General features: G+C 36.1%; 1 protein-coding gene and 1 long non-coding RNA gene across 2 annotated transcripts; both read left to right on the plus strand.

Moving 5' to 3' along the window:
* Positions 1 to 3,817: 3,817 nt before the first annotated feature.
* On the plus strand, positions 3,818 to 4,351 carry LOC139780197 (uncharacterized; the record flags this gene model as incomplete). The annotated part of the gene is made up of 2 exons (XM_071718729.1): positions 3,818 to 4,124; positions 4,242 to 4,351. Coding segments are annotated over 2 exons (417 nt in total), but the record flags the coding sequence as incomplete, so codon positions are not given.
* A 16,390-nt stretch (positions 4,352 to 20,741) lies between these two features.
* Positions 20,742 to 22,633, plus strand: LOC139780198 (uncharacterized). Its single transcript, XR_011720171.1, has 2 exons — positions 20,742 to 21,165; positions 22,061 to 22,633. It is a non-coding gene; the product is annotated as an uncharacterized lncRNA (long non-coding RNA).
* Positions 22,634 to 27,374: the final 4,741 nt, after the last annotated feature.

The following is a 27,374-nucleotide window of genomic DNA, read 5'->3' on the forward strand; positions in this document are numbered from 1 at the left end:
CAGAGGCGCTTGGTCGCCTGGCAGAGGCGCGAGACGCCAGCCAATCAGAGGCGCTTGGTCGCCTGGCACAAGGCGCGAGTCGCCAGCCAATCAACGGCGCTTGGTCGCCCGACATAGACGTTAGACGCCTACGGCAGCAGCGCGTGAATGCTCACCGACTCAAGGCGCTAGTCGCCCTCGGCAGTAGCACACGATCGCTTGCTGCCTTCCTCGGCGTATAGACACCTCCGGTAGTAGCGCGTGGACGCTCACCAACTTCCTAGGCGCACGGACACCTTCGACATCCACGGAAATCAGCCCAAGGAAGGAAGGAAGGAACGCGGCCACGCAGACCAAACGAAGAGAAGGCAAAAGCTTTCCCAAGCCAAATGAGATTCAAACACTGACACAATAACACTTGTAATTATGTAAATATATTCTGTTTATACCAGATATATAAATTGTGTCGCCTCCGTTTCTATCCTCCTTTGCGATTCACGATTATTGGGCCAACTCCTACTCACGCACCAATAGATTAAGGTAGAATACCGTATAGAAATAAGTAGTAGCGCCCATAATGGAAAATAATTATTTCAGTGTAAAACAAACATTATCCGACCTGTTCGTAATATTAGATAACTTTGCGCGTCAATAAAAAAATCAGCGTTCGTCGACCGAAAAAAATGCAAGGGTCCTTTTTTGTTGAAAATTTTGTTCACAACAAGATGTATATGATAAAATTCGTCTCAAATAAATTTTAAGGCCTGAAAACAGCGAAAAACTAAGACTATTCTAAAAATTTTTTGTTTACATAGCTACAAAATAAACAAAAAGGGTCTAAAAAATCAGTTGCACCATGAAAAGTATTTTTGTAGTTCTCAGACGATGTGTGATTTTTAGGGGATTTTTAATTCCATTTTAAATGACGGAAAAAAATCACCGGCGTAATATTACAAAAAAACGACGAAATCGAGGGTTTTCGGGATTCGAGTTTCGGAGTTTGACGGCGGGTGCAAGCTAAACGACTGACTTGACGATAAATGTTGTTTAGATCATTATTGTAGATAATTTTACGTTCTACAAAAAAGGTACGTATAAAGAAATTTTAGATGTTAATTAGACCTGAGAAGACCAAGTAGATCGAAACGTAAATGTTATATGTATATACATATGTTTACTAAATTTTAATTTTAAACTAACATCTAAAATGTCTTTGCTCGAATTTTGGCCGTTTAAGGGGATGCTGGAGACAGGTCTGTTTTACCGCGATATTTTCAGACACACTAATCTTTTGATTGATTTCACCGAATTAAAAATTTTTTGTCCAGAATTAAAGTATGGACGATAACGAAGACAGCAGGCACCATTTGCGTATGAAAAACGAAAAGACATTAGAAAATTACAGTTTTATTTTCGATTCTGCGGTCGACTCATGACAACATTTGCTGCACATAAAAGTTTTAGACTGTGTACGTATACAAAAACCTTGCAGCTGTCTCGGAAATACAATAAAGAAGAATCCTGCGCTTGCAGAAATGAGCTGCGAGCTTTAGTATAAGAGAAAAGTTCATTTGAAAATTTCATATGCACATGTTACGCGTCTCCCCGAATTCAGCCAAAAACATACGGATCAGTATAACGGGTAGCCCTAGAGCAGGCGCTCTGTATGTATTACTACGTTTACGCGAGCGTTACTTCTGTAGTAACTTACGATAATTTACTCGTTTACGCGGAGTAAATTATCGTAAGTTATTACAAAATCCTGTTTACGCGAAGGAAAATCCCGTTTACGCGAAGGAATTATCGTAAGTTACTACAGAAGAAACGCTCGCGTAAACGTAGTATATGTGTAAGAATCGGTGAGCACTTCTTTATCGACGCTGATCGAGTTCGCCTGCGCTCTGTATGTATGTGTTAAGCCCGGTGTCCACGATGCTAGAACTGCGTCCGAGTTTCGGTTTAAGCCAATCAACTAGCAGCTCTTACAGAAAAACAGCAGTTTCATTGGCTTAAACCGAAACTCGGACGCAGTTCTAGCATCGTGGACACAAGGCTTAAGAATTGGTGAGCACTTCTTTATCGACGCTGATCGAGTTCGCCTGCGTCTCCAGCATCCCCAAGGGGACCCTATTGGGATCTGACATTCGTCGCCATGACATCTGGTGGTCGAAAGTGAAAGCACTGCATGGTACGGATCTCGTGGCATTGTACAGGCTTGACGTGCGGTCGTACTGGTTTTATTTGCGTTACTGGCTTTGTATTTTTATTAATATGGAATTTTCTCCGTGTTGTAAATCTACGAGCAGAATTAAGTGTTCAGTTCGCGGTTGTAAAAGTAAGGTTAATCGTAATTTAAATGTTCGATTTCATTTCTCGAAAATTTAATTTGGCAGTTGGATTTTTGATATTTTTTATTTTATTTCACATAATGAGTAATAGCAAGTAGTTTATTAAAATGTTAAACACATATATTATCTTATATCAACTTTTAAAATAAACTTTATCACATTAACCTGTTAATATTAATATAAATATATACTCATTCTTTTAACTTTTTCTATATTTTCCCACATAGCACATAATATTTCAGTAATATTACAGCAAAATTATTTTTCCATTGCAATATTACAATGAAATATAGCAGAAATATTACAGTAATATTACTGAGATATCTCAGTAATATTAAAATGTCCGCGAAAATGAATATCAGTAATATTACTGTAATATATCAGTAATATTACGGTAATATTACTATAATATTTGCGTGATATTTGTATAATATTGCTAGGAATTAAACCATTTTAATAATTTTTATTAAATTTTATTAAATTATTTTTAATAGTATTGTTACATACAATATTAAAATAATATTGATATTGTTAATATTATTTGTGTAATATTAGATAATATTTATTTAATATTGCTAAAAATTAAACCATTTTAATGAATTTTATTAAATTTTATCAAATTGTTATTTTTAATAATAGTATTACATACAATATTTAAAAAATAATATTGATATTATCTTTCTATCTCTTTCTTCTTCAAAACTGCTCCATGCTACTCTGCACTGTATGAATTTCCACTGATAAAGAGTGACGTAACACTATAACATAATACAAAAACTGTAATTATTATTTATCTCTTTTTGTCTTTTCCTTGTGATTTGTCTTTGATCGATTGCATAAAAAACTGTATCTTTTTTATATGCTAACTCTTGACACACAAAATATAATCGCTCGCGACAGTCACGAATTGAAGTGACTGGTTTATCAATTGACATATAATATGTGAAAGTAGCAACTTATCCTACATATCTTATCTATATATATTTCATTTAAAACTGATCAACCTATAAACGATATCATTTGTTAAATTTATATTTATTTTTATGAAAAGGATTTATTTATTATTAATTTTATTACATTTATTTACTATTAATTAAAAAATATAAATATTATTGAAAGGAATTTTATTTTACACCCACGAAATATACGTTTTGCAAGATTGAATAAAACTCAATTAATTATTAATTAATATTTATAATGACAATTTTTGTAATCTTCCATTTCCTTCGTCCAATCTTCTGAGATCAAAATATTAATATCGTCCAAAAAGATCGGTAACAAAAAATTATACACTTTATGGCACTTGTGGTAAAAATTCGGTCCAATAGTTATTAATGTTCAAACATACATTACCCGTAAGAATTAGAAAAAAAAAACGTGCTTGGCGCGGGAACTTGAAAGGAGTAGCAATTTCTTCATCGCGGTGAAGCAAGGAATGCGTCTCTTAAAATGTCACGTAAGTATTAGGTTATAAATAAATATTATAAATTTTTAACGGCAAAACTTGCAATTTTGATAATTTCTTTCTATTTTTAGAAAGAAATAATAACAACTTGCCAACGCTGCAAGAATTAATGCAACAATTGCAACTGCAGCAGTTGCAAATTGCGGAGCTCCAAAGACGTCTGCAAGAGCGAGACCAGCCGCAGGAGGCGCAACAGCAGGAGGAGGTCGAGCAGCCACTGCTGGAGCAGCCGCTAGCGCAGCAGCATCAGGTAGTACACGAGCAGCCGCTTGCGCAACAGCAGGAAGCCAATGTGCAACCGCTGGCGCAAATACAGCAGCAGGGACCAATGAGTATGTATTAATAAAAATTAATTTTTTTTAATTTTGTATTTAATAAAAATTAATTTTTTAAATTTTGTATTTATTATTTAGAGTATTTTAATACTATTTCATATTTCCTTGTTACAGGAAATCGCCGAGGAAGAGGACGCGGTCAGAGCCGGCAACGCTGGTATACTCAGCGGGGCCGCAGCAGGGGTCCTCGACAATATCCCATAATAAATCAGTATTACGTATAATACTGATTTATTATTGGATAAAAGAATCGTAAAAGAATCGTAAAAGTATCTTGAGCTAATTCGGTAAATGCGATCGATAGCACTTTTGCGCACGTGAAAAATAATATTTTGATTGAGTTCTATTATATTTTATTTCATGAATTTGAGCAAATATTTACATTATATCGTCGCGATACACTCACATTATTATTTGATGCAATATCTCGTAAAATATTGTCAATTTTCTATTGAAAATATCTGAAATTAACGATGTAATTATTGTATCGAAATGTTTTTGTCGAAAATTAAAATAAACTTATGTAGCAGAGACGTTCTGGTGTAGAATATTTTTTTATCTATAGACTTACGTAGATAGATTGCGCATTCATATGCAATAGCTGATGATAATATTGATACGACGAACCATTAAAATCATCACTTTTTGATTGTACGTTACATTTATTTTCTATAAAAACAAATTCTTTTAAATTAACGATATAAACTAAAAGCAAAACAATTTACAATATTTTTGTATATAAGATATAATAAATGTTAATCTGTCTTCACATTTTTTGTATTTTATTCTTTTTGTTGTCTTTATCTTCTTCATCGTTTCCTTTACGTTTATTACTTTTTCCAACCTCATTCTTGTCTTCTTTTCGCTTGCTATTCTCAATCTCTATCCCATTACTACACTCTTTCTCTGCTTGTTTTTGAAGTTTTTTTCTCCGTTTGATTCTTTTCATAGGTTACTAAATATATAAAGTAAAAAATGTATACAATCATTACATCAACATTGTATGTAATATATAAATACTTTTTTCAGCCACTATTCCATCACTATACTCTTTCTCTTTCTTTGCTTGCTTTTGAAGTTCTTTCTCCGCTTGATTATAGCACTCTCCGGAAAATTCTACCCCTATAGACCGAGAGCTGGCTACGAAAATACCAACGTCATTTGTTTAAGGAAATTTTCAACCTCAAACGATTGTGGCAATGTTGCAAATCAAGAAAGCGCAAGTCTGGCTGCTGGCCGATGGTGCGTTTAGCGGGGGCGTACGCCCTTAGCTGTAAAATATCGAGGATGAAAAACGTCATATGTGTACGGCTAAAAATTTTTTTGCGTGTACTATATAATATTGTAAAGTACTTGCAAATGTTGCCAGACCTGTAGGTGGGGTCTAAAGTATTGCCAGATCAGGGTATAACTGCTTAAGGGGGTATACCACCTTTGAGCATGAAATTTAACCTCTTTTTCACGATTTTTTTTTAACATATAAGGAATAGAGCAATCGAAAATCGGCTTTAAGGGTTCTTTTTATTATACATTGAAGATGTAAAAAAAAATTTTTTGTATATAAAATTATTCGTATATAAAATATACACCCTGTCAAAAGAGGCCGTGTGCGTCCAGCTGGTGTACACGATTTCGGCTGACTGGTATGACCTAGAACAGAAATCCAAAAAAATTCTTAATCTGTGATAGATTGGTTATGGATGTACGTAGGATTTTTGAAAAATACTGATTTTTGCGAAATTGACACTAATTTGAACAAAAGTGTCCAAATTTACACTGAAAAATTGTGTATAAAATAGGTTCCCAAAAAAAAACTAACAATCCAATTTAAAAACGGCTACGTACCTCCATAGCCAATCTATCACAGATTAAGAATTTTTTTGGATTTCTGTTCTAGGTCATACCAGTCAGCCGAAATCGTGTACACCAGCTGGACGCACACGGCCTCTTTTGACAGGGTGTATATTTTATATACAAATAATTTTATATACAAAAAAATTTTTTTTACATCTTCAATGTATAATAAAAAGACCCCTTAAAGCCGATTTTCGATTGCTCTATTCCTTATATGTTAAAAAAAATCGTGAAAAAGAGGTTAAATTTCATGCTCAAAGGTGGTATACCCCCTTAAGCAGTTATACCCTGATCTGGCAATACTTTAGACCCCACCTACAGGTCTGGCAACATTTGCAAGTACTTTACAATATTATATATTACACGTAAAAAAATTTTTAGCCGTACACATACGACGTTTTTCATCCTCGATATTTTACAGCTAAGGGCGTACGCCCCCGCTAAACGCACCACCGGCCAGCAGCCAGACTTGCGCTTTCTTGATTTGCAACATTGCCACAATCGTTTGAGGTTGAAAATTTCCTTAAACAAATGACGTTGGTATTTTCGTAGCCCCAGCTCTCGGTCTACTACTTCATATATAATTCTTTAAGATTCGGTCAATTATTTCCCGAAAAATTGGAAAAACCATACACTTTATGGCACTCCCCGGGAAATTCTACCCCTACTTCATATACTTTTGGTAAAAATTCGGTCCACTAACGAATGAGTAGTTCGCGGTCAGACATACATACATACAGACGACGGTACTTATATATGGAGGGGTAAAAACCAGAGTGGTGTAAGTCAAATTTTTTAAAATATTTTCTCGTGTGCATAGATGCAATCTGTACAATATATAAATTGCATCTATGCACACGAGAAAATATTTAAAAAAATTTGACTTACACCACTCTGGTTTTTACCCCTTCATATATAGATGGATGATCTTATTAGATTTTGAGTCTGGAACCCATGTTGAGCCCAGTAGGGTCCAAGTCAAATTTTTTAAATAAAAATTCCCATTTTTTATTACATCATCTTTTTCTACTAATTAATATAAACAACTTTTGTCTGTGTGGTGGCATGTGCCACCAATGATACACGCCCGCGCGGCGCCTGCATTACCGGCAGTTCGCGACAACGCCGCTAGGCGTCGCATCGCCGGCGCATTCTCTCACGGTCAAAATTCCGCACCGACTAGTATAAAGGGAGACCCCCTACGGGACCAAGGCAGATATTTTCAGGCGCTAGTCGCCTAGGGTAAGAGTTCCCAAGCTCGAAGACCCACTCGGCGCGAGTCGCCTGGCACGAGGCGCAAGTCGCCAGCCACCTTTGGCGCGAGTCGCCAGCCACCTTCGGCGCGAGTCGCCAGCCAATCAACGGCGCTTGGTCGCCTGACAGACGTTAGACACTTACGGCAGCAGCGGGTGAATGCTCACCGACTCAAGGCGCTAGTCGCCCTCGGCAGTAGCACACGATCGCTTGCTGCCTTCCTCAACGGACAGACACCACCTGGCTAGAGGCGCCAGCCGCCAGCCAAACAGAGGCGCTTGGTCGCCTGGCAAGAGGCGCAAGCCGCCAGCCAATCAGAGGCGCTTGGTCGCCCGGCACAAGGCGCGAGTCGCCCAGCCAATCACGGCGCTTGGTCGCCCGGCACAGAGGCGCCAGTCGCCTAGCCAATCACGGCGCTCGGTCGCCCGACACAGAGGCGCCAGTCGCCCAGCCAATCACGGCGCTCGGTCGCCCAGCACAGAGGCGCAAGTCGCCCGGCCAATCACGGCGCTCGGTCGCCTGCTATAAAGGCGCGAGTCGCCAAGCTAACCAAAGCCATTCGGTTGTGAGTCCTCGTTCAGGTAACACCGAATAAACAACGCGTGACCGTCGAAACCTGGCGTCTCACGCTAATAACGTGAAACCACCCGAAGGCAAGACGCCGCGCCTTTTCGAGGAACGTTTCACCGCAGGCCAAAAGGATGGAGATCCCACAAAGAGACGTCGGACCCAACCTATGCCTCTCCAAGCCTTCTCAGTAAGGAAGAGGCCGGTTAACCTTTCTTCCATGACCTCGGAGGTAACCAGCGTGACTTCCACAGTAGATACCAGGCCTGGTGTGGATCCTCCCAAACGTCGCAAAACAAGTCCAACCAAGGGCATTACAATCAGCGAGAAGGAATCGCGTAATGTCTCCACTCAAACTGATCTCGAGCCTGTGATGCGGGATTCCACCGTTTCTTCCACGGCAGCCACACAGACGAGTCCAAAGAAGTCGAACGTTGATGCTGCCACACAGACGAAGCGGCGAGGCGGATTTTACGTTAAAGAGAGGCTCCAACACTTACGCAAACCCACCTGTAAATAGTCTATAAATATAATGGTTTAAAACATATATACCGATATTGTCGCCTACATTTCTATCCTCTCTGCGATTCACAATCCTTGGGCCAACGCCTACTCACAGTAGCAGACTAAGGTAGAAAACCGTCTAGATTTAAGTAGCCGCGCCCCATAGTCTGAAACATTTTTTATTTGCCTTATACTTTTTGAGATATTCAAGAAAAATTTGGTAATTTTTTTAATATTTAGCTTATGATATCTTGATAAATGCTTGTCGGAGGGAAAAGTGATACAAGACTTTTTGACTTGATATGGTCTCAAGAATATGCTATTGCAATAATACCCCAATTTCTTTAAATATTTGTGTATACATTTCCTTGAAGCTTTCATGTGTACACAATTATTTAAAGAAATTAGAATACTATTGCAACAGTATATTCTTGAAACCAAATCAAGTCAAAAAGTCCTGTACCACTTTTCACTCCGACAAACATTTATTGAGATATTGTAAGCTAAATATTGAAAAAAATACCAAGTTTTCCTTAAATATCTCAAAAAGTATAAGGCAAAAAAAATGTTTTAGACAAAAGTTGTTCATATTAATTAGTAGAAAAAGATGATACAATAAAAAAGGGGTTTCTATTTAAATAATTTGACTTGGATCCTATTAGGCTTATTAACACAGGTCCCGGACTCAAAATCTAATAAAATTGTCTATTGGTCCTCCTTGAACCCTCCAACTTTTATCTGAAACATTTTTCCAATAAATCAATACTTTCTAAGATAATTATAGCGGAGATGATTGGCACACGAAATAAATCACCCTGTTTATTTCATACATAATTACATATTCAAACATAAGAGTACGGGGTTAAGTATGACGTGTTCCGATATTCACTGTCTATACTGAAAATCTATGGTTAATGTTATACATACACTTTAGATTTTCAGTACTGGATATTAAAATATTGGAACGCAGTTTATACCAAGTTTAAATTTGTCTTACTTATGTATCTAATAAATAAAAAAAGGCGCCAAGTACACGCAATGTATTTTGTAAATTCAAAAATCTAACCTAATTGATAGCTTTATTTCTTTTTCACAAAATTATATTACCTAACTTAACTTAAGTGACATGTATTTCAAAAAAAGATGTAAAATCTTTAATTTCTTTTCACAAAATTATATTACCTAACTTAACTCAAGTGACATGTATCTAACCTAAGTGGTAGCTTTATTTCTTTTTCACAAAATTATATTACCTAACTTAACTCAAGTGACATGTATTTCAAAAAAAGATGTAAGTAAAATCTTTAATTTCTTCTTCACAAAATTATATTACCTAACTTAACTCAAGTAACATGTATTTAAAAAAAAAGATGTGAAATCTTTAAATTAAATTGCGCCAATTGTAAAGAGAATATGTATATTGCTTTGAAAGATAATTGTTGTGCAACTACTTTAAAGAAATAAAACCCAAGTGGTTTCTTCGTGTTCTTATTCAAGGGTCTTCCTATTCCAACCCAAGTGGTAATAGCTTCTTAATTCTCTTTAACAAATTTTTAATATTACAAAGAATCATTTTAATTACAAAGAATTAAAGAAGTAACAGTACAAAATAAAAATATTTAATTAAAACAAAATAAATAAATTTTTCTTGTAAAAAAACTTGGCGCTGCTTTTTCACTGCTGTCGCATTTTTCCCTAAATTATGTTTATTGTTTTTTTATTCAATCAAAAATCTTAGTACTAATGTTTAAATTTTAATGTTTAAATTTCAAAGTCTAGCAGCGCCAAGTTTTTTTACAAGAAAAATTTATTTATTTTAATAATAATAAGAGAAATAGGATCGACAATATACAATATCAAGAATTAAAAGCCTTGCGATCCAAGCCTAGTTCTTTGACGGCCTTATGTTAGTTTCTGTATAGGGGAGACCGGGGCTAAGCCGACAACGGGGCAAACTTGACACTAGGCTTTTTGCCAATTTAAATCTATCGTAGAAACTTGCCTTTCCTACTGTAAATGCGTCTTTATGTGCCAGTATTATCAACGGAATTTGGTAACATTCTGAGTTATAGTGTAATTTTTAACGCGACATAAGCGTTTTTGATAGTGAAAAGTAATTTTTCTGATCTCTCGAAAATGTCTACTCTTTCATCGAGCTTTACTCTTGCGAATCTACCGGTAAGTGATTTTGATGGGAAATTTGATGCTCTATATGAATCCGATAATCGTTTTTGCATATTTTCAAAATGTTCATGTTTTTGAAGTGACAAAAGTGAAAAACGACGTCCGGGGCAAAGTCAACACCACGCCGTTTCGTCGGCTCCCAGTAACAAACGATGCTTGTCATGCAGCCGTATGGCTCATGACAAATGTATGCGCACGTCCGATCGCGAGTTTACTTGCATTAATTGTTTTTCAGACATGAGTTTAGATGAAGATAATTGAAAGTTCAACAATTTTTGTTCTCATTATTTCAAATGATTGTTCTAGCTACTTTATTCCGAATTTTTGTACTTTTTAAATACACAATAAACAATGTATTTTCATTTTCAGACAGTAAAAAATAAGTTCCAGATCAAATTGTGTCGATCAGACAAAGTGTTGAGTTTGCCCCGGCGGGGTGTCGAGTTTGCCCCGGCATTTTTCAATTCGAAAATTAGTCTTCGCGTCACTTTTCCTTTCCTGGCGGCAAAACAAAGCGACGTACAGCAAAACTTCCTGAATCAATTTTGTACCTGAAGAAACACTCTTTAAATATGTACCATTGAATTTGCCTAAAAATTTTAATTAAATATTAAAAATTGCCTTTGAAAAAATAGTGTCGGCTTAGCCCCGGTCTCCCCTATATATATACTATATATATACATATAATTTTTCCAACAAACTGCGCGCCGATTAATGTCGGACTTTAAAACACAGTTATTGTTAGAATTAAAAACCCTTCCCTCCCCGGAATTAAATCGACTCGATTTAATTATCTAAAAACTGTAAAGAATTTTATTGCGAAAAAAATTACCTCAGCCAGGGTTCGAACCTGGAACCTCCCTCATTCCGTGTAGGGCGTCGTACCAATTCGACCACCGAGGCATGTGGTAATGTTTATCGCAATAACCGGTGATAATAGTTTGGAACGTTTTACTCAGGCGACGTGAATAAATAATAATAAGAGAAATAGGATCGACAATATACAATATCAAGAATTAAAAGCCTTGCGATCCAAGCCTAGTTCTTTGACGGCCTTATGTTAGTTTCTGTATATATATATACTATATATATACATATAATTTTTCCAACAAACTGCGCGCCGATTAATGTCGGACTTTAAAACACAGTTATTGTTAGAATTAAAAACCCTTCCCTCCCCGGAATTAAATCGACTCGATTTAATTATCTAAAAACTGTAAAGAATTTTATTGCGAAAAAAATTACCTCAGCCAGGGTTCGAACCTGGAACCTCCCTCATTCCGTGTAGGGCGTCGTACCAATTCGACCACCGAGGCATGTGGTAATGTTTATCGCAATAACCGGTGATAATAGTTTGGAACGTTTTACTCAGGCGACGTGAATAAATAATAATAAGAGAAATAGGATCGACAATATACAATATCAACTAACATAAGGCCGTCAAAGAACTAGGCTTGGATCGCAAGGCTTTTAATTCTTGATATTGTATATTGTCGATCCTATTTCTCTTATTATTATTTATTCACGTCGCCTGAGTAAAACGTTCCAAACTATTATCACCGGTTATTGCGATAAACATTACCACATGCCTCGGTGGTCGAATTGGTACGACGCCCTACACGGAATGAGGGAGGTTCCAGGTTCGAACCCTGGCTGAGGTAATTTTTTTCGCAATAAAATTCTTTACAGTTTTTAGATAATTAAATCGAGTCGATTTAATTCCGGGGAGGGAAGGGTTTTTAATTCTAACAATAACTGTGTTTTAAAGTCCGACATTAATCGGCGCGCAGTTTGTTGGAAAAATTATATGTATATATATAGTATATATATATACAGAAACTAACATAAGGCCGTCAAAGAACTAGGCTTGGATCGCAAGGCTTTTAATTCTTGATATTTTATTTATTTTGTTGCAATTTGAATCAAGCAGATTTTCCAGATAGGTCTGCAGCAATTGGCATTTACTAGTTGATATTTAATGTGGCATTGCAGACACAATATAAAATATTTATAAGATTCTATCGGGATTTTCAAATTTTTAGATTTTTAAGTATGACGTTGGATATATCGGTCATTTCTGATACGTTTATGATATACCTTTAGGTGTTATTAAAAGCATTTGCTGATACGAATTTCGACTTTAACATATCATTTTGTAACAAATTGTTCTTATTAGATTTTATATGCATTCTCTAAGTATACTATTCATTGTATTCAATAGGATGATCCAATGATTTCTTTTTATTGGAATCTATGAGATAATTCCGATTAAGTGAAAAGATATCTTGTCTTGTGTTTATTGGTTTTTCTCATGATTATCTACTTGATAAGATGCTAAAGAGCAATGTATTTCGAACGGATTCAGCGCTTGTGCTCATAGGCCGGTATTCATAGTCGGATCTTATTTCAAGATCGTCTTAAGTAATGTCTTAAGACGCTAATACGGCTCTGTGATTGGTTCATGACATCTTAAGATTGCACCTAAAACGATCTTAAATATAAGATCCGACTATGAATCCTGCCATAATCTTAATCGATTGCTATTGGTTGCTATATGGCAGTATTCGTATTTGCAAAAGTACTTTCTATCTGCATGTATCGGTGAGTATCCGTCGTTAAACATTCGCTAGTCTGTTTTTATGTGCTGTTGCTAAGCAATATTTTATTTATTAGACTATCGGGTTTTTCGCGTATGCCGTCCGGTGACAAAAAAAATGTATTCATCAGTTGAAGCGCAGTTTCTCAATTCACTGGTCCTGTGACTCCTGGGCTGCGTTCAGAAAAAATAAAATAAGTGTGTGTGTGAGGTGCGTATTGTGTGTGACTCCACGGTGGGATACCACGGCCGGCACAGAACATATACATATAATGAGAAGAGCAAGCTCCGTGTTAAACGAAGGAAACACAAAATTGATCGTAGCGCTCGCAGTGGCTTGGCTTGGTACTAGATAGTACTATATATATATGTAAGCGGCAGATTGTAACGGTCAATAGGAGGGCTGAGTTATCGATGCGGTGATATAGGGATTCGAAGATTTGAGAAGTGACGTAGCATATTTGGCACTAGCAGCGAGGCGCTAGTAGCGATGAAAAGAGGGACAGGATTTGCGAAGAGTCGAAGTGAGCAGTCGCGATGAGGCCAACGTAAGAATAAGTTGTATTATAGAAAGCCTATAAGAAAGGCATGTATATATGGAAGTGAATGTGTGTTGAAGACTGAGTAGTTGCGCGTATATTTATTGAGACTGTGTAGTTGTTGAAGACTGAGTAGTTGCGCGTATATTTATTGAGACGGTATAGTTGTTGAAGACTGAGTATTTGTGCGTATATATTGAGACTGTGAAATTGTTGAAGCGATATTTCGGCGTATATCACCGGAGGCCCTGTAATTGACATTTGAATATATATTGCTATCCTGACAATAAAGCTGTTTTATATCAAAAACCTTACATATATATATATATATGGGACGTTTCACGTCAACCGGATCACTTGTCTGCCCAAAATTTGAAGCGACCTACGAAGATGTTCGATAGCTCAAAAAATTAGTCTTTACTAGTACTTTCGAAAGTCATGTGCCCCGTTTTGAAATCCAAGATGGCTGATCCAATATAGCGGCTGAAAGCCTGAAAATTGGAGAAAAATCTACATAATTTAACGTAATCATGTTTTTAAATATTGATTCGGTTTTGAAATGGCTTGGTAAGGAGTTTTCAGTGTCTCTGATCACGATCCTGGAGTTGAATAACTGATATCTAAGATGGCGGATCCAATATGGCGACTGAAAGTGTAAAAATTAGTAAAAAGCTAATCTTATCTTGGTTACGTTACTGAAATTCAAGACGGCGTATCCAATATGGTTGCAGAAACCGTAAAAAGACTACTTAATTTAAAAATCAAATTGTTACTGTGGTTACTACTCTAACGTTTTTTTTTTTTTTTCAGAGTAGTTAGTGAGCAATCCCATCGGTAACTCAGTGAGCTGTTAATATTATATTTTCTCCAGCAGTCTTTTCAGAAGTTGATAAAACTTTCCCAACTTTCTTAAAAATCTTAAAATCAAATGTTGCTTCTCCAACAGTCCTTTTCAGGATAGTTGGTGAGCGAATACTATAGGTTGCTCAGAGAGTTACTGTGGTGGCTTCCCTAACGGTCCTTTTCAGGATAGTTAGTGAGCATTTCCATCGGTAACTTAGTGAGCTATCGATATATTTTCTCCAACAGTCCTTTTCAGGATAGTTGGTGAAAATTTCTTTTTCACGGTTCAGTAAGCTGATGTTCCTTCTCCAACAGTCCTTTTCAGGATAGTTGGTGAGCGAATACTATAGGTTGCTCAGAGAGTTACTGTGGTGGCTTCCCTAGCGGTCCTTTTCAGGATAGTTAGTAAGCATTTCCATCGGTAACTTAGTGAGCTATCGATATATTTTCTCCAACAGTCCTTTTCAGGATAGTTGGTGAAAATTTCTTTTTTGCGGTTCAGTAAGCTGGTGTTGCTTCTCCAACAGTCCTTTTCAGGATAGGTGGTGAACTAATACCATAGGTTGCTCATAGAGTTACTGTGGTGGTTTCAACGGTTCTTTTCAAATTGACTGCTCTTACCTTTGACTATCGGATTCCTAATTAGTAGACTTTTTAAAAAATAATCTATAAAATATTTATTAGAGAAAATGGAGTTTAAATTAAGTAGTCTTTTTACGGTTTCTGCAACCATATTGGATACGCCGTCTTGAATTTCAGTAACGTAACCAAGATAAGATTAGCTTTTTACTAATTTTTACACTTTCAGTCGCCATATTGGATCCGCCATCTTAGATATCAGTTATTCAACTCCAGGATCGTGATCAGAGACACTGAAAACTCCTTACCAAGCCATTTCAAAACCGAATCAATATTTAAAAACATGATTACGTTAAATTATGTAGATTTTTCTCCAATTTTCAGGCTTTCAGCCGCTATATTGGATCAGCCATTTTGGATTTCAAAACGGGGCACATGACTTTCGAAAGTACTAGTAAAGACTAATTTTTTGAGCTATCGAACATCTTCGTAGGTCGCTTCAAATTTTGGGCAGACAAGTGATCCGGTTGACGTGAAACGTCCCATATATATATATATATATATATACATATATATATATATATATATATATATACATATGCCTTATATTTCCTTATTTTTAGACTTGTTTATTTTAGCTAAACTTCTTGTACAGTCCATCTTTCTTCTTTTTCTTTTTACGTTGAAGAGAAAAAGAGAAAAAATTAACTGTGCAAGAAATTCAGCTAAAACGTAAATTACGATATCATAAATTAGGTGCAGTTGAAAATAAAATCCACAGTTAATAAATATATAATAATATTTATTAAAAATTGACATGAATCGTAGATTCGAGGACATATCGATAACATATATTTGTCTAAATATGATTCGCATATATCGACAATTCTTATAAGTACTGATAAATAAAACAAAAAAATAAATTTTTTTTCTCTAAAATAATATAATGGAAATAAACAGAAAATATGTGCTGCTCTGTTTTTGTTCGATATGCAACAATCTTATAATCTAAGCGGTTTACCGCTTATATACTATATAAGCTACGCTATAATAACATTAATTTTTAAAGATAAAAATACACGATATAATAAAATATATAAAAAGAAAATAAAATTTGCTTTGTCTTATTATTATATTAGGTATCCTGGTAGTAACCATGGTAAGAAACCAAAAGCACAAATCTGATTATTTGAAATAAAATCAAAATACAAAAGTATTAATAATGTAGAGTTTTCTACTGGAAAAACTTCTAATAAAATATTGAATTCGAAAATGTGATGTCATTTCGCTGAATGAAATTTTTTCATTTTCTTATAATGTCCGGAACTTAGAGCTTGTGATTGCAGTTTACGGTCCTTAACATATTTAAATATTAAAAACGTTATAGCCTTATCAATAATCAAGCTATCACAGTGATGTACATCACAGAAATTACTAGTGTAATTTGAAAAAAATACAGCTTTGAAAGCCGATTCTAAATGAGACATATGCCCATTCTGACCTAAAAAATGGTACAACCTATTATGCAAATTTTCTCGGCGTGCCTCTGGCGCGGCTAGATGAGAACGGTCTACCTAAACCCGTTCTCGTGATGCTGCAACAATTATTCGCGACAGGTCCGTTCATGCAGGGAATATTCCGCAAGTCTGCGAATGTTCGAATCGTTCGAGAGTTGCGAGAACAGATCGAGTCCACGGGAGATCCTAGTTGCTTGGAGGATGCGCCGATTATAGCGGTGGCGGCTTTGCTGAAGGATTTCTTGAGATCTTTGTTGGATCCTCTCTTAACCTCCCATCTGTTTCCTCTCTGGATATAAATAGGAATAGTTTCCTCTCTGGATATATATAAATAAATAGGAATAGAAATAATAAATATAGCGTTATAATATTTATAAATTAATCGACTCTAACCTCAAAAGACGCGATAAAATAATATATATGTACGACACTTTATTTAAACATTTATATTAAAAAATTCATACCATTTAGCGAGTCATCACAATTGCCGAACATCACGTGGAAGTAGACAGTGGATCGAGGCGCAGGATTGCGTGAGCAAGGCAATGTTATTGTGCAATCTTGAAGCTTCTTCAGGACCTTTCCAGCTTTGGGCTCGAACGTTCCCGGACGAGCCGCCGTATCCGCTTGATAGGCACAAACGACCATTCGCGTGAAAATGTCGCGTCAACGACCATTCAACGACACATGCTATCGACAGATGAGGTTTCGATCTGGTGCACATCAATAATAGCGGCGTCGATTTATATCATTTCATCCTCAGAGTGATGAAAACACACGCGAAAAAGAACAATCGGTCAAAAATAACCAGTCTATTGCGTCGCTCACTATCGTTGAATCCGCATTTCTTCGGCGTGCCGAAGAATCTTCTTCTTCTTCAGTATTAAGTCGCAATACTTTTAAGTTATACATCGGGATGATGGGATTTCATTCGGTTCAGCTTCGGTAACAATCGGCACTTCTCGGAAAATGACGTCGTGCGCACGCATATATTTATCCCTGTTTTCGCTTGCTTTTATCGGCCATATTTGTTTCCACTTTTCGTATATTGGTTTCACCCCTATGACGGCCGGCGACGTTTGCGGCACTCTGGCGCTGACGGAATCGCGATTCGTCGTCGTCGCTGCGAAACAGTAAAGCCCGGTCTACATAGGCCGCAGTTCGCAAAACGCAAGACACACGCACAGTCTACATGTCAATCTAACCTCTTTGTGTATAAAGGCTAGATTGACATGTAGTCTGTGCGTGTGTCTTGCGTTTTGCCAACTGCGGCCTATGTAGACCGGGCATAAGCCGCCCGCCGCGCGCGTCATATCCGGACGACGGCGGGACGAAGGAAAGAATTTAGAAAAAGGTAAGCACATCTTCTTATTGCATCTCATTATTTGCTTTCTCTACTTTCTCTCTCGCGCGCGCGCACGATCTCGCGCTCTGTAGTTTTTCTTGCTCTCTCGCTTTCTTGGTCTATCGTCGTCTCACTCTCACGTGTACGTAAACATTATCTTTAATTGCGAATAGATACCGTCAGCCTCCGATACGGACAGATAGAAACAGATAGGTACCGATTGAAAGGTGAAAGAAAATATGTTATGTAAGATAGGATCCTATCTGTATAAAAATCGCATAGATACAGATAGGATCTTATCATATATACCATATTTTCTTTCACTTCTCAATCGGTACCTATCTGTTTCTATCTGTCCGCATCGGATGCTGACGGTATTTATTCGCAATTGCGGATAATGTTTTCGTACACGCAAAGCATTTTCTATGAGAAAACCTAAGTTAAGAGAGCAATCTTATATTAGATTTTCTTAATTTTAATGACTCGTAATATGGAAAGATGATATCAGTTTTTCAAATTCTTTAAGTACAAATTTGAACAGAAAATTTATTACTTTCTCATAATGTTTGCGCGCTGAGATCACGCGTACGCGGCGTGAAAGTTTTCCGCGACGCGCGATTCGCAAGTGTTCGGTCGCGCTCGGTGTCATCCGCCGATCTGTGTGCGCGACGTGCCGGTCCGATCCTGCAAAAAGAATAATATGTCAAATTAACATGCCCCCGCGGCGTGGTGCGTGTTCAGCGTGTTTGTTGCTCGGGTCCTTTTGTTATTTAAATATTCTATGGACCGTGCCCTATCAGAATATGCAACATATGATTTTGTTGCTCGCCCCTAACTGCAAATGAACAAATTATTTATCTCTGCGTCGACCGTTATCTGCGACTTCGATGTCTAAAAACTAATAAAGAAATATGTTGCTCGGGTCTTTTTGTTATTTAAATATTCTATGGACCGTGCCCTACCAGAATATGCAACACATCATTTTGTTCCTCGCCCCTAACTGCAAATAAACAAATTATTTATCTCCGCATCGACCGTTATCTGCGACTTTGATGTTTAAAAACTAATAAAGGAATTTGTTGCTCGGGTCTTTTTGTTATTTAAATATTCTATGGACCGTGCCCTATCAGAATATGTAACATATGATTTTGTTGCTCGCCCCTAACTGCAAATAAAGAAATTATCTATCTCCGCATCGACCGTTATCTACGACTTCCGTGGCTAAAAACTAAGTAAAAGAATTTGTTGCTCGGGTCTTTTTGTTATTTAAATATTTTATGGACCGTGCCCTATCAGAATATGCAACATATGATTTTGTTGCTTGTTCCTGACTACAATAAAACAATTATAGGTAGTTATGTTGTAATTATAATTATATTATGCAAAGACTAAGTACGTGTTTACTAGAATAAAAATTACAGATAATATACAATATTTATAAATACAACATAATTACCTATAATTATTTTATTGTAGTCAGGAACAAGCAACAAAATCATAAGTTGCATATTCTGATACGGCACGGACCATAGAATATTTTAAGATCAAATAGAGAAGAGCAACAAATTCTTTTACTTAGTTTTTAGCCATCAAAGTCGTAGATAACGGTCGACGCGGAGAAATATAATTTGTTTATTTACAGTTAGGGGCGAGCAACAAAATCATATGTTGCATATTCTGGTAGGGCACGGTCCATAGAATATTTAAATAACAAAAGGACCCGAGCAACAAATTCCTTTACTTAGTTTTTAGACATCGAAGTCGCAGATAACGGTCGAAGATGCAGTATTTATTAGTGGCATTGTTTACAGAACCTTATATTATGAAAATTTATTTACGCTATCTTAAAGCAACAAAAAAGCAACAAATTCTGGTGTATTTATTTTTTGGATTTGAGCACTCTATATGTGTTTTTTAGTATATGGTGGGGCTAGAACTTGTGTCAAGCTGCCCCCCCCCCTCCATGCGAAAAAATATATATAGAGTGCTCAAATCGAAAAAACGTTTATACCAGAATTTGTTGCTATTTTGTTGCTTTAAGATAGCATAAAAACATTTTGGAAATATAACGTTGTTTAAGATGTAGTCAATATAGTGCTGTCTGTTAAGTATTCGGATATACGTATTTTCTAAAAAAAACGTTATATTTCGAAAATGTTTTCACGCTATCTTGGAGCAACAAAAAAGCAACAAATTCTGGTGTATTTGTTTTTTGGATTTGAGCACTCTATATAGGTTTTTTATTATGGGAGGGGCTAGCTTGATGACAAGCTGGCCTCACCCATTTCGATCGCGATTTCCTGCTAAACGGTTTGAGCAACAAATTAGCACATAAATAGCACTAAATTTTTTAATAGGTGCGGATTTTTTTTGTGATGGTGGGGGGGGCTAACTTGATAGAGGTGGTCGACGGCGGGACTGAAGGGGTTAAGAGGAATCCCAGATAACCAAATCTGTTCGAACAAATAATGCCAAATACTTGCTACAAATTTTGGTTTCAGAAATGGTACAAATTTGCATCAAAATTTGTTTTATCAAATGTTGTCGACAAACTGCTAGCAAATACGTATCAAAACATGCGTACACAATTGACGCCAAATTGATACCAAATATCGAGCAAAGCTTAGTAGTACCTGATAACAAATTGGCATCAAATTGCCGCTAAAATTAGTTGACAAAACCTAACACCAAATTAATGCCAAATATTGAGCAAATTTTGGTGACAAAGCTTGAGAACAAATTGACGCCAAATACCGAGCAAAGCTTAGCAACTACCTGATAACAAATTGGCACCAAATTGCTGTTAAAGTTTGTTGACTAAACCCAACGCCAAATTGATGCCAAATATTGAGCAAATTTTGGTAACAAAACTTAAGAACAAATTGACGCCAAATACCAAGCGATGTTTAGGGCGTTTCATTCAGATGGCGCGACACGTGAGTCGCCACTTTCAACGCGCCCCCACCTCCTTCCTCGCTCTTGTTCAGTGTCATGGCCGCTCTTGCTGCGTTTCTTCGGACGAGACGAGTACGTTTTCCTTCTTTCGTAACTGATTGAGCTAAGCGGCACGTATTCTGGAGACCAACCGAGCGAGATTCGACTTCCCAAGGAGAGCTCACCGCCAGGAAAAGGAGAGCTTGAGGGAGGATTGAGGCGAGGAGTCCGGTCCAGCGAGCAGGGCCCTTCCGATATTCTCATTTGGGACGCCATATTGGAAGATCGACATTGATCGTGGTAGTACAAGGGGCTCTGCAAGGTTAATTCTCGTCTTAAGATCTGGAATTGCTCTCATTCTTGTGGCTCTGGTTTATATTCTAGCCCTAGAATTGATCTCGTAGACAAAAGCAGAGGCCCCCCTCTCTTTTCTTTTCTTTTTTTTCTTTTCTTTTCTTACTTTGATTTCAATCAGTAATCCAGACTCCTTAATTCCGCCCTGTACGATCTGGTTAATTCTCGTCTTGAGATCTTGGAATTGCTCTCATTCTTGTGGGTCTGGTTTATATTCTAGCCCTAATGTAATTTTAATATATGCATTACAATTTTACACTGTCAAATAATAAATAATATCGTTTGATAATAATAACAACAGTATAGATAATAGTAACAATTTTATTACTTGACTTATTTCATTCTATTTTTGACAACTCGTATATACATTAATTGTGGCTAAGGTCTATACTATGTCATAGTGTAGATCTTAGCTACATTTCTGGCAAGTCAGTCCAAAGTATGCGGCTTTGTTCTCTATCCTTTTTATCTGTAGCAATTTTTTATTTCTTTTTATTTTTTAATTATTTTTTATGTATTATCTCTTATGTATCAGGTTTCTGAAGAAGACTAAGTATATAAAGTCGAAACGTAAAACGTTAATTGTATTTAAAATTTGTTTAATTAAACGAGATTTTGTTTTTAAATTTAAATTGATGACCTTTTTATAACTCGAGAAAATCAGCCAGCCTTCCATCCTATAAGTTTATTTTGTACTGTTAGTTTAATTAATTTAGTTATATTTTTTTCCATTAACATTCCATTTGTTATAGTGATTGTGCAGTAGAAAATCTGAAAAAATAAATGTTTTTAAAAAGTAAAGATAGTATATATTTTGAAATCTATGTATTTTATGTAAACATAACATTTAAATTTATTTGCAGTTTATTTTAGAACATGCCAAAAAACACCGTTTCATAAGCTTTCTAAGAAAGTTAAAAAGCGAATGTTGAAGTTGTAGAAGAACTCAATTCAACAGATTCTTTAATTGAATTCGATCAGTCGCATATTCAGCAAGCACATGCTTCCGTTAAAAGCCAAAGTTCCGTAATACCAGATTTTCTTCATAATCAAAAAGAATCTGAACTTTCTCATTATTCTTAACTTTTTCATCATTCTGAACTTCCTCACCATTCTGAATTTTCTAATAATTCTGATCATTTTGAGTACTCTGAACACTTTGATTTCGAAAATAACGATAATTATAGAGATATATTTAACATTAACAGACACACCGGCAACAATAACGAGGCTCATTCAGATGACAACGATGATAATTCTGAAAACTGCGAGAATAGTGATGAGAATAAAAAATATTCGAAATGTTTCGTGAAAACAAGAGTTATAAAGAAGAGTTATAAGAGTATAAAGAGTTATACTCTTATAGTCTTAAAGAAGAGTTATAAGAGTATAAAGAATATGTAATATTATGTAATAAAATGTTTCATTCTACTTGCCGTTTGAATCTGATTAAGGCAAAATTGTAATATTAGTTTGAAATAGAAACAATTTAAAACAATTTAAAATACAAGGGAAATGCTTTAGTTTTATAACTATCATATTTTTGCAATATTAAAAATTTTACATATTCTTTCTTTGATTAAAATATTTCTCAAAATAATCTTGGAACTGTTGATGAAATATCGTGTATTTTTTTATCTGTAAAAGTTTAAAGTTTTGTTTGAATAGTTTAAAAGTTTTGTTTAAACGGTCTAAAAGTTTTGTTTGAACAGTTTTTTTCTGCTGTATATTAATTTCTATTACATCAAACACTATAAAATTCACTTCGGTTGCTTGCACCTAAATGATGTATATTATTCTTTTGTTATTTCTTTCTGACAACAGTACTGCATTATTCCATTGTAATCGACGAACTATGCACATTGTGAACATTTGTTTATTTCAATTTTGCATTCTTGCAAATAATAAATCGTGTTTCAAGTTTGAACTAGTTGTTTAAATATGCACGGTAGTTATTATTGTATGATTAAAGAAAGGAAAGTTAGTAGTATTAGGCTTATAAGAATATTGTTTTAGATGCATTTTCATAGAAATTATACTCGTGTTTTCAGTAAGATTCTATAAATCCTTCTTATACCGGCCAATGCATTATCTGCGCACGGAGTATGTGTTCCAGGCATTATATAAGATTCTCGAGTGTTTACAAATATTGTATGTGCTGTTGACAAAGTTAAATGTTTGCATATGTCAGTAAATTCACATTGTATAACATTTACTGTAATTAATATATAATTCATTATTTTATTGCCACCGTTAGATTTTATAAATGTCTTATAATGTTTTATAAATATAAAGATTTCTTTTAACATATGTATAAAATAATTTATTGTAAATCAATAAAAAATTATATGCTTTTTATAATTTAATGCTTTTAATTTTCCCTAAAAAAATATATTTTAGTATTTATTAATGGCTACGTAACAAGGCTTGCTGCAATTTGGCGTCAAGCTGTGTCATCAAGATTTGCTCTGTATTTGGTGCCAATTTGCTGTTAAGTATTGTTCTCAAATCTTGTTTGATATTTGATATCAATTTGGCGTCGGGTTTTGTCAACAAACTTTGATAGCAATTTGTCAACAATTTGCTGTTAGATTGCTGGCAAGCTTTGCTCGGTATTTGGTGTCAATTTGGCGTCAAGTTCTTTTGTCAAAGTTTGCTCGCAATTTGGCACAAATTTGCTGTCGAGCTTTTGTTGGCAAGCCTTGTTCACAATATGGCGCAAATTTGCCGTTGAACTTTTGCTGTCCTGTTTTGCTCGATATTTGGCGTCAATTTGGTGTCAAGTCATGTACACAAGCTTTGCTAGCAAAACACAAGCGTATTGCAGACACAGATCGCACCGAATTTGTCGACAAGTTTTGCGCGTATTTGGTGTCAAATTGGTTACAATTTGCTGACAAATTGTTTACTGGGATCCTGTCATACCGACGAAATGTAGCGATATGAGCGGGCATGCTCAACTTTAACAATTAATATGGCCATACGCGCATACTCTGGTGACGTAAAATGCGCGAAATAAAAGTGTAATAAATATTTTTATATTTATAATTAACCCTATTCACTCCAACCATGCCCTTTCGTGTCCCACGAGTTTCTAACAGTCGTTTGTTCCGGAAAACAAATGATCGTCTGATAATCCCCCCCCCTAAAAAATGTTGTTATAGTAGGGAACATCAGGTAGTAATTTCAAAGTCCTAGCTCATTTACTCTCGAAACGGCGAACAATCAAAATCTCGGTGGGACACGAAAGTGCATGGTTGGAGGATTACGTCAGTGTTGTGTGAAAGGTAAGTGAGAATTTTTTTTCGATAAAAATGTATTTTTGTGTATAATTTAAGCGTATTTAAAATATTTTTGTCGTTAATAAAAATTTGACATTCCACAGAGGACTATTATGGCTCAGAGGCAGGTGGAAGAGGTGAGGAGGAGCTACGATTATAAAAAAAAATTAATTTTTTTACATAAAAATTATCTGTCACACTTCAAATTCGTATTTTCTTATTCAGAAATTTTTTTTCTAGCATTCTCTAAGTCCTTAAAGTCCTTCTGTACTATTTAAAAATTACCAAATTTGCGGCGACGAAATTAAGTATTCCTATTTAATTAATAATTATCTCATATTTTTTTTCTCATTCGCACTACTTTTAGCTTTAATTTGCGCTTTGAACCATTAAATTTCGTCAATTTGTTCGTGAGTTATGATTTTTTAAATAAAACATGTCGTAACGTGAGTTGTTCAACATTCAATTCTTGTAAAAAAATATTTAAATAAATGATTTTCAAATTTTATTTACATTGATTTTTAGTCGAAGGTATAAAGATATTATAATAATTTTTGGGGAATTTTTCAAAGCTATTAACATTATAAAAAACACGTGGGACTCGAAAGTGCATGGTTGGAGGATTAAAGGGGCGGAAAAAACGTTGGAGTGAATAGGGTTAAAAACATTTTAATAGTATTTCTTTATAATCTTTAATTTTTTAAGATGTGGCAAGTCATTGTGGAGTGGCCAACAACTGTACCTCTATTGTACGTGAGCGAATAATCCGTGCGCAAACAAACTGCGAATTACTCGCATTTAGTTTATTTGTCGTGCAAAAATCTCATACATTATCAGGCCTAATTCTAACACTTATATAGCATAACCCACTATTACTATTTGCATTTTATTTTGTTAATTACATTATTTTCAGTAATGTTTTGCTACATAAAATACACTGGAGAGTCGACATATGAAATCATCGAGAGTGACAAAATACATCATTTTCAGACTCCTTTAAAAAAAGAAAAATTATATAAAGTCAGGTGTGGCAATAAATACCGGGAGGCAGCCATAGCTTTCGTTGAAGGTAAAGTATATGTCTTTATAGCTACTAACGCAACCACTCCCTTCCCCCTTATTTGCGCAAATCTGTGATAATTAATTATATTTACAGAAACGTTAGAGGATTTGCAACGTAGAATAGAAAAAGAGAGGCCAAAAGTTCTGCCATCGTCACTTCTATTCTCTGCATCCGAAATAACCGACGAGGACGAAAAAATTAAAAAACAACAGAAGGTTATCGACAAAACCCAGTTGTTGAAGGAAAAGTTAGCTGCTATGAAAGCTTGTACAGAAACGAAGGTAAGTACATGCACACAAATACGTGTATAAATTTCTTTTTGATTATACACCCAGATAGCCAAATGCAAAATTAGCTCCCTCTAATAATATTATATTTTTATAGAATTCTTTTATATTTAAAATTTTGTAATATTTTTTTTTAACTATACAGAATGTAATTAAACTGGCGATAAATATTTTAATAATAAATGCTTTGTAACATTTTAAGACGAAAATTTTAATACGAAAATGCCGAGGTTATAATAGTTTTCAAATGAAAAAAGTTTAAAGTGGTTAGAATTTTGTGCGCTTATTCACTATTACAGTTTTCCATCAAACGGCTAGGGTACAAAATCTGGAACTTCATATTTTCGCGGTACAAATTATCCTGAATCAATTCTGCAAGTAGTGATTGATTCTGCTGATAAGAAAGAGTACTTTACTCTTGAGACTGTTAGGGATCGAGGGTAGTTTTACATCAAACGGCTGGGGTAGAAAATCTGAAACTTTATATTTTTGCGGTACAAATTATCCTGAATCGAGTCTACAAGTAGTGATTGATTCTGCTGATGAGAAAGAGTACTTTACTCTTGAGACTAATAGGACTGAGTTCTATTAGGGGCTGTTTGAAGCAAAAGGGATGAATATATTAAGTTTATTTGTATGGTACAAATTAGTACAAATTCAGTCCTTCAAATTTCTGTATTTAATTTTCTTTTTTTCTTTTTTTTCTTGTGGTCTTTCTAGCTTAATGCTAAGATAGCAGCGCCACGATTTTCTCCGAAAAGGCACTGGGTACAAAATTGTTATTAGTGGTGTAACGACCTATCTTTAGGGTCGAACGCGGACTAGCTCGCCGGATCAGGAGTTCGATAGATGGCCCAGAAACAGTAATTAGTTTACAATGCACACTATTGGTTTATTCGTTAGGATCTATGTACAATACGGCGGTGGCCGGGACGGTAGTGCGGGTGCGCGCAGCGCGCTACTCCGGACTACGGTAACGCGGGTTACGAATACAGGAGCGCGGTATATGCGAACGGTCGGTAGTGCATGTGCACTCGGCGTGCGGCGACGGATTACGGCAACGCGGGTTACGATTACAGAGGCGCGGTATATACAAACGGTCGGTAGTGCATATGCACTCGGCGTGACACGGCGGATTACTGGGACGCGGGTCTACGCTTACAGAAACGCGGCATGCGGTAGGATACGTACAGAAACGCGGTATCCGGTATGGTACGTACGGAAACGCGGTATTCGGTGCGGGACGGGAATGCGAGGAGCATCCCGGAGAATTCCGGTATCCCGGGCTAAGGCAGTGAGAGCTCTCGTTGCGAGGCCGAGCGTGCTCGACCCCGCGTAACCGTGCCGTCGGGAGTTCGGTTGGATGGAGTTTGGGGACACCTGAGAGAACTCAGTCGAGACGCGGAGCTCCGAACCTCGTTGGTGTGTCGCCCTAGGATAAGCGGAAAGGCTTCGTCGAGAACAGCGGGAAGCTATCGTGAAGACGAAGTGTCGGTTCTCGTCGGCGCGCCGGCTTAAATATCCCGGCGCGGCGGATCCGTCGGGA

Source organism: Temnothorax nylanderi, unplaced genomic scaffold, assembly GCF_030848795.1.
Source record: "Temnothorax nylanderi isolate EJ_2023f unplaced genomic scaffold, tnyl_v1.0 TNYL_tig0266_pilon, whole genome shotgun sequence".
NCBI classification, from domain to species: Eukaryota; Metazoa; Arthropoda; class Insecta; order Hymenoptera; family Formicidae; genus Temnothorax; species Temnothorax nylanderi.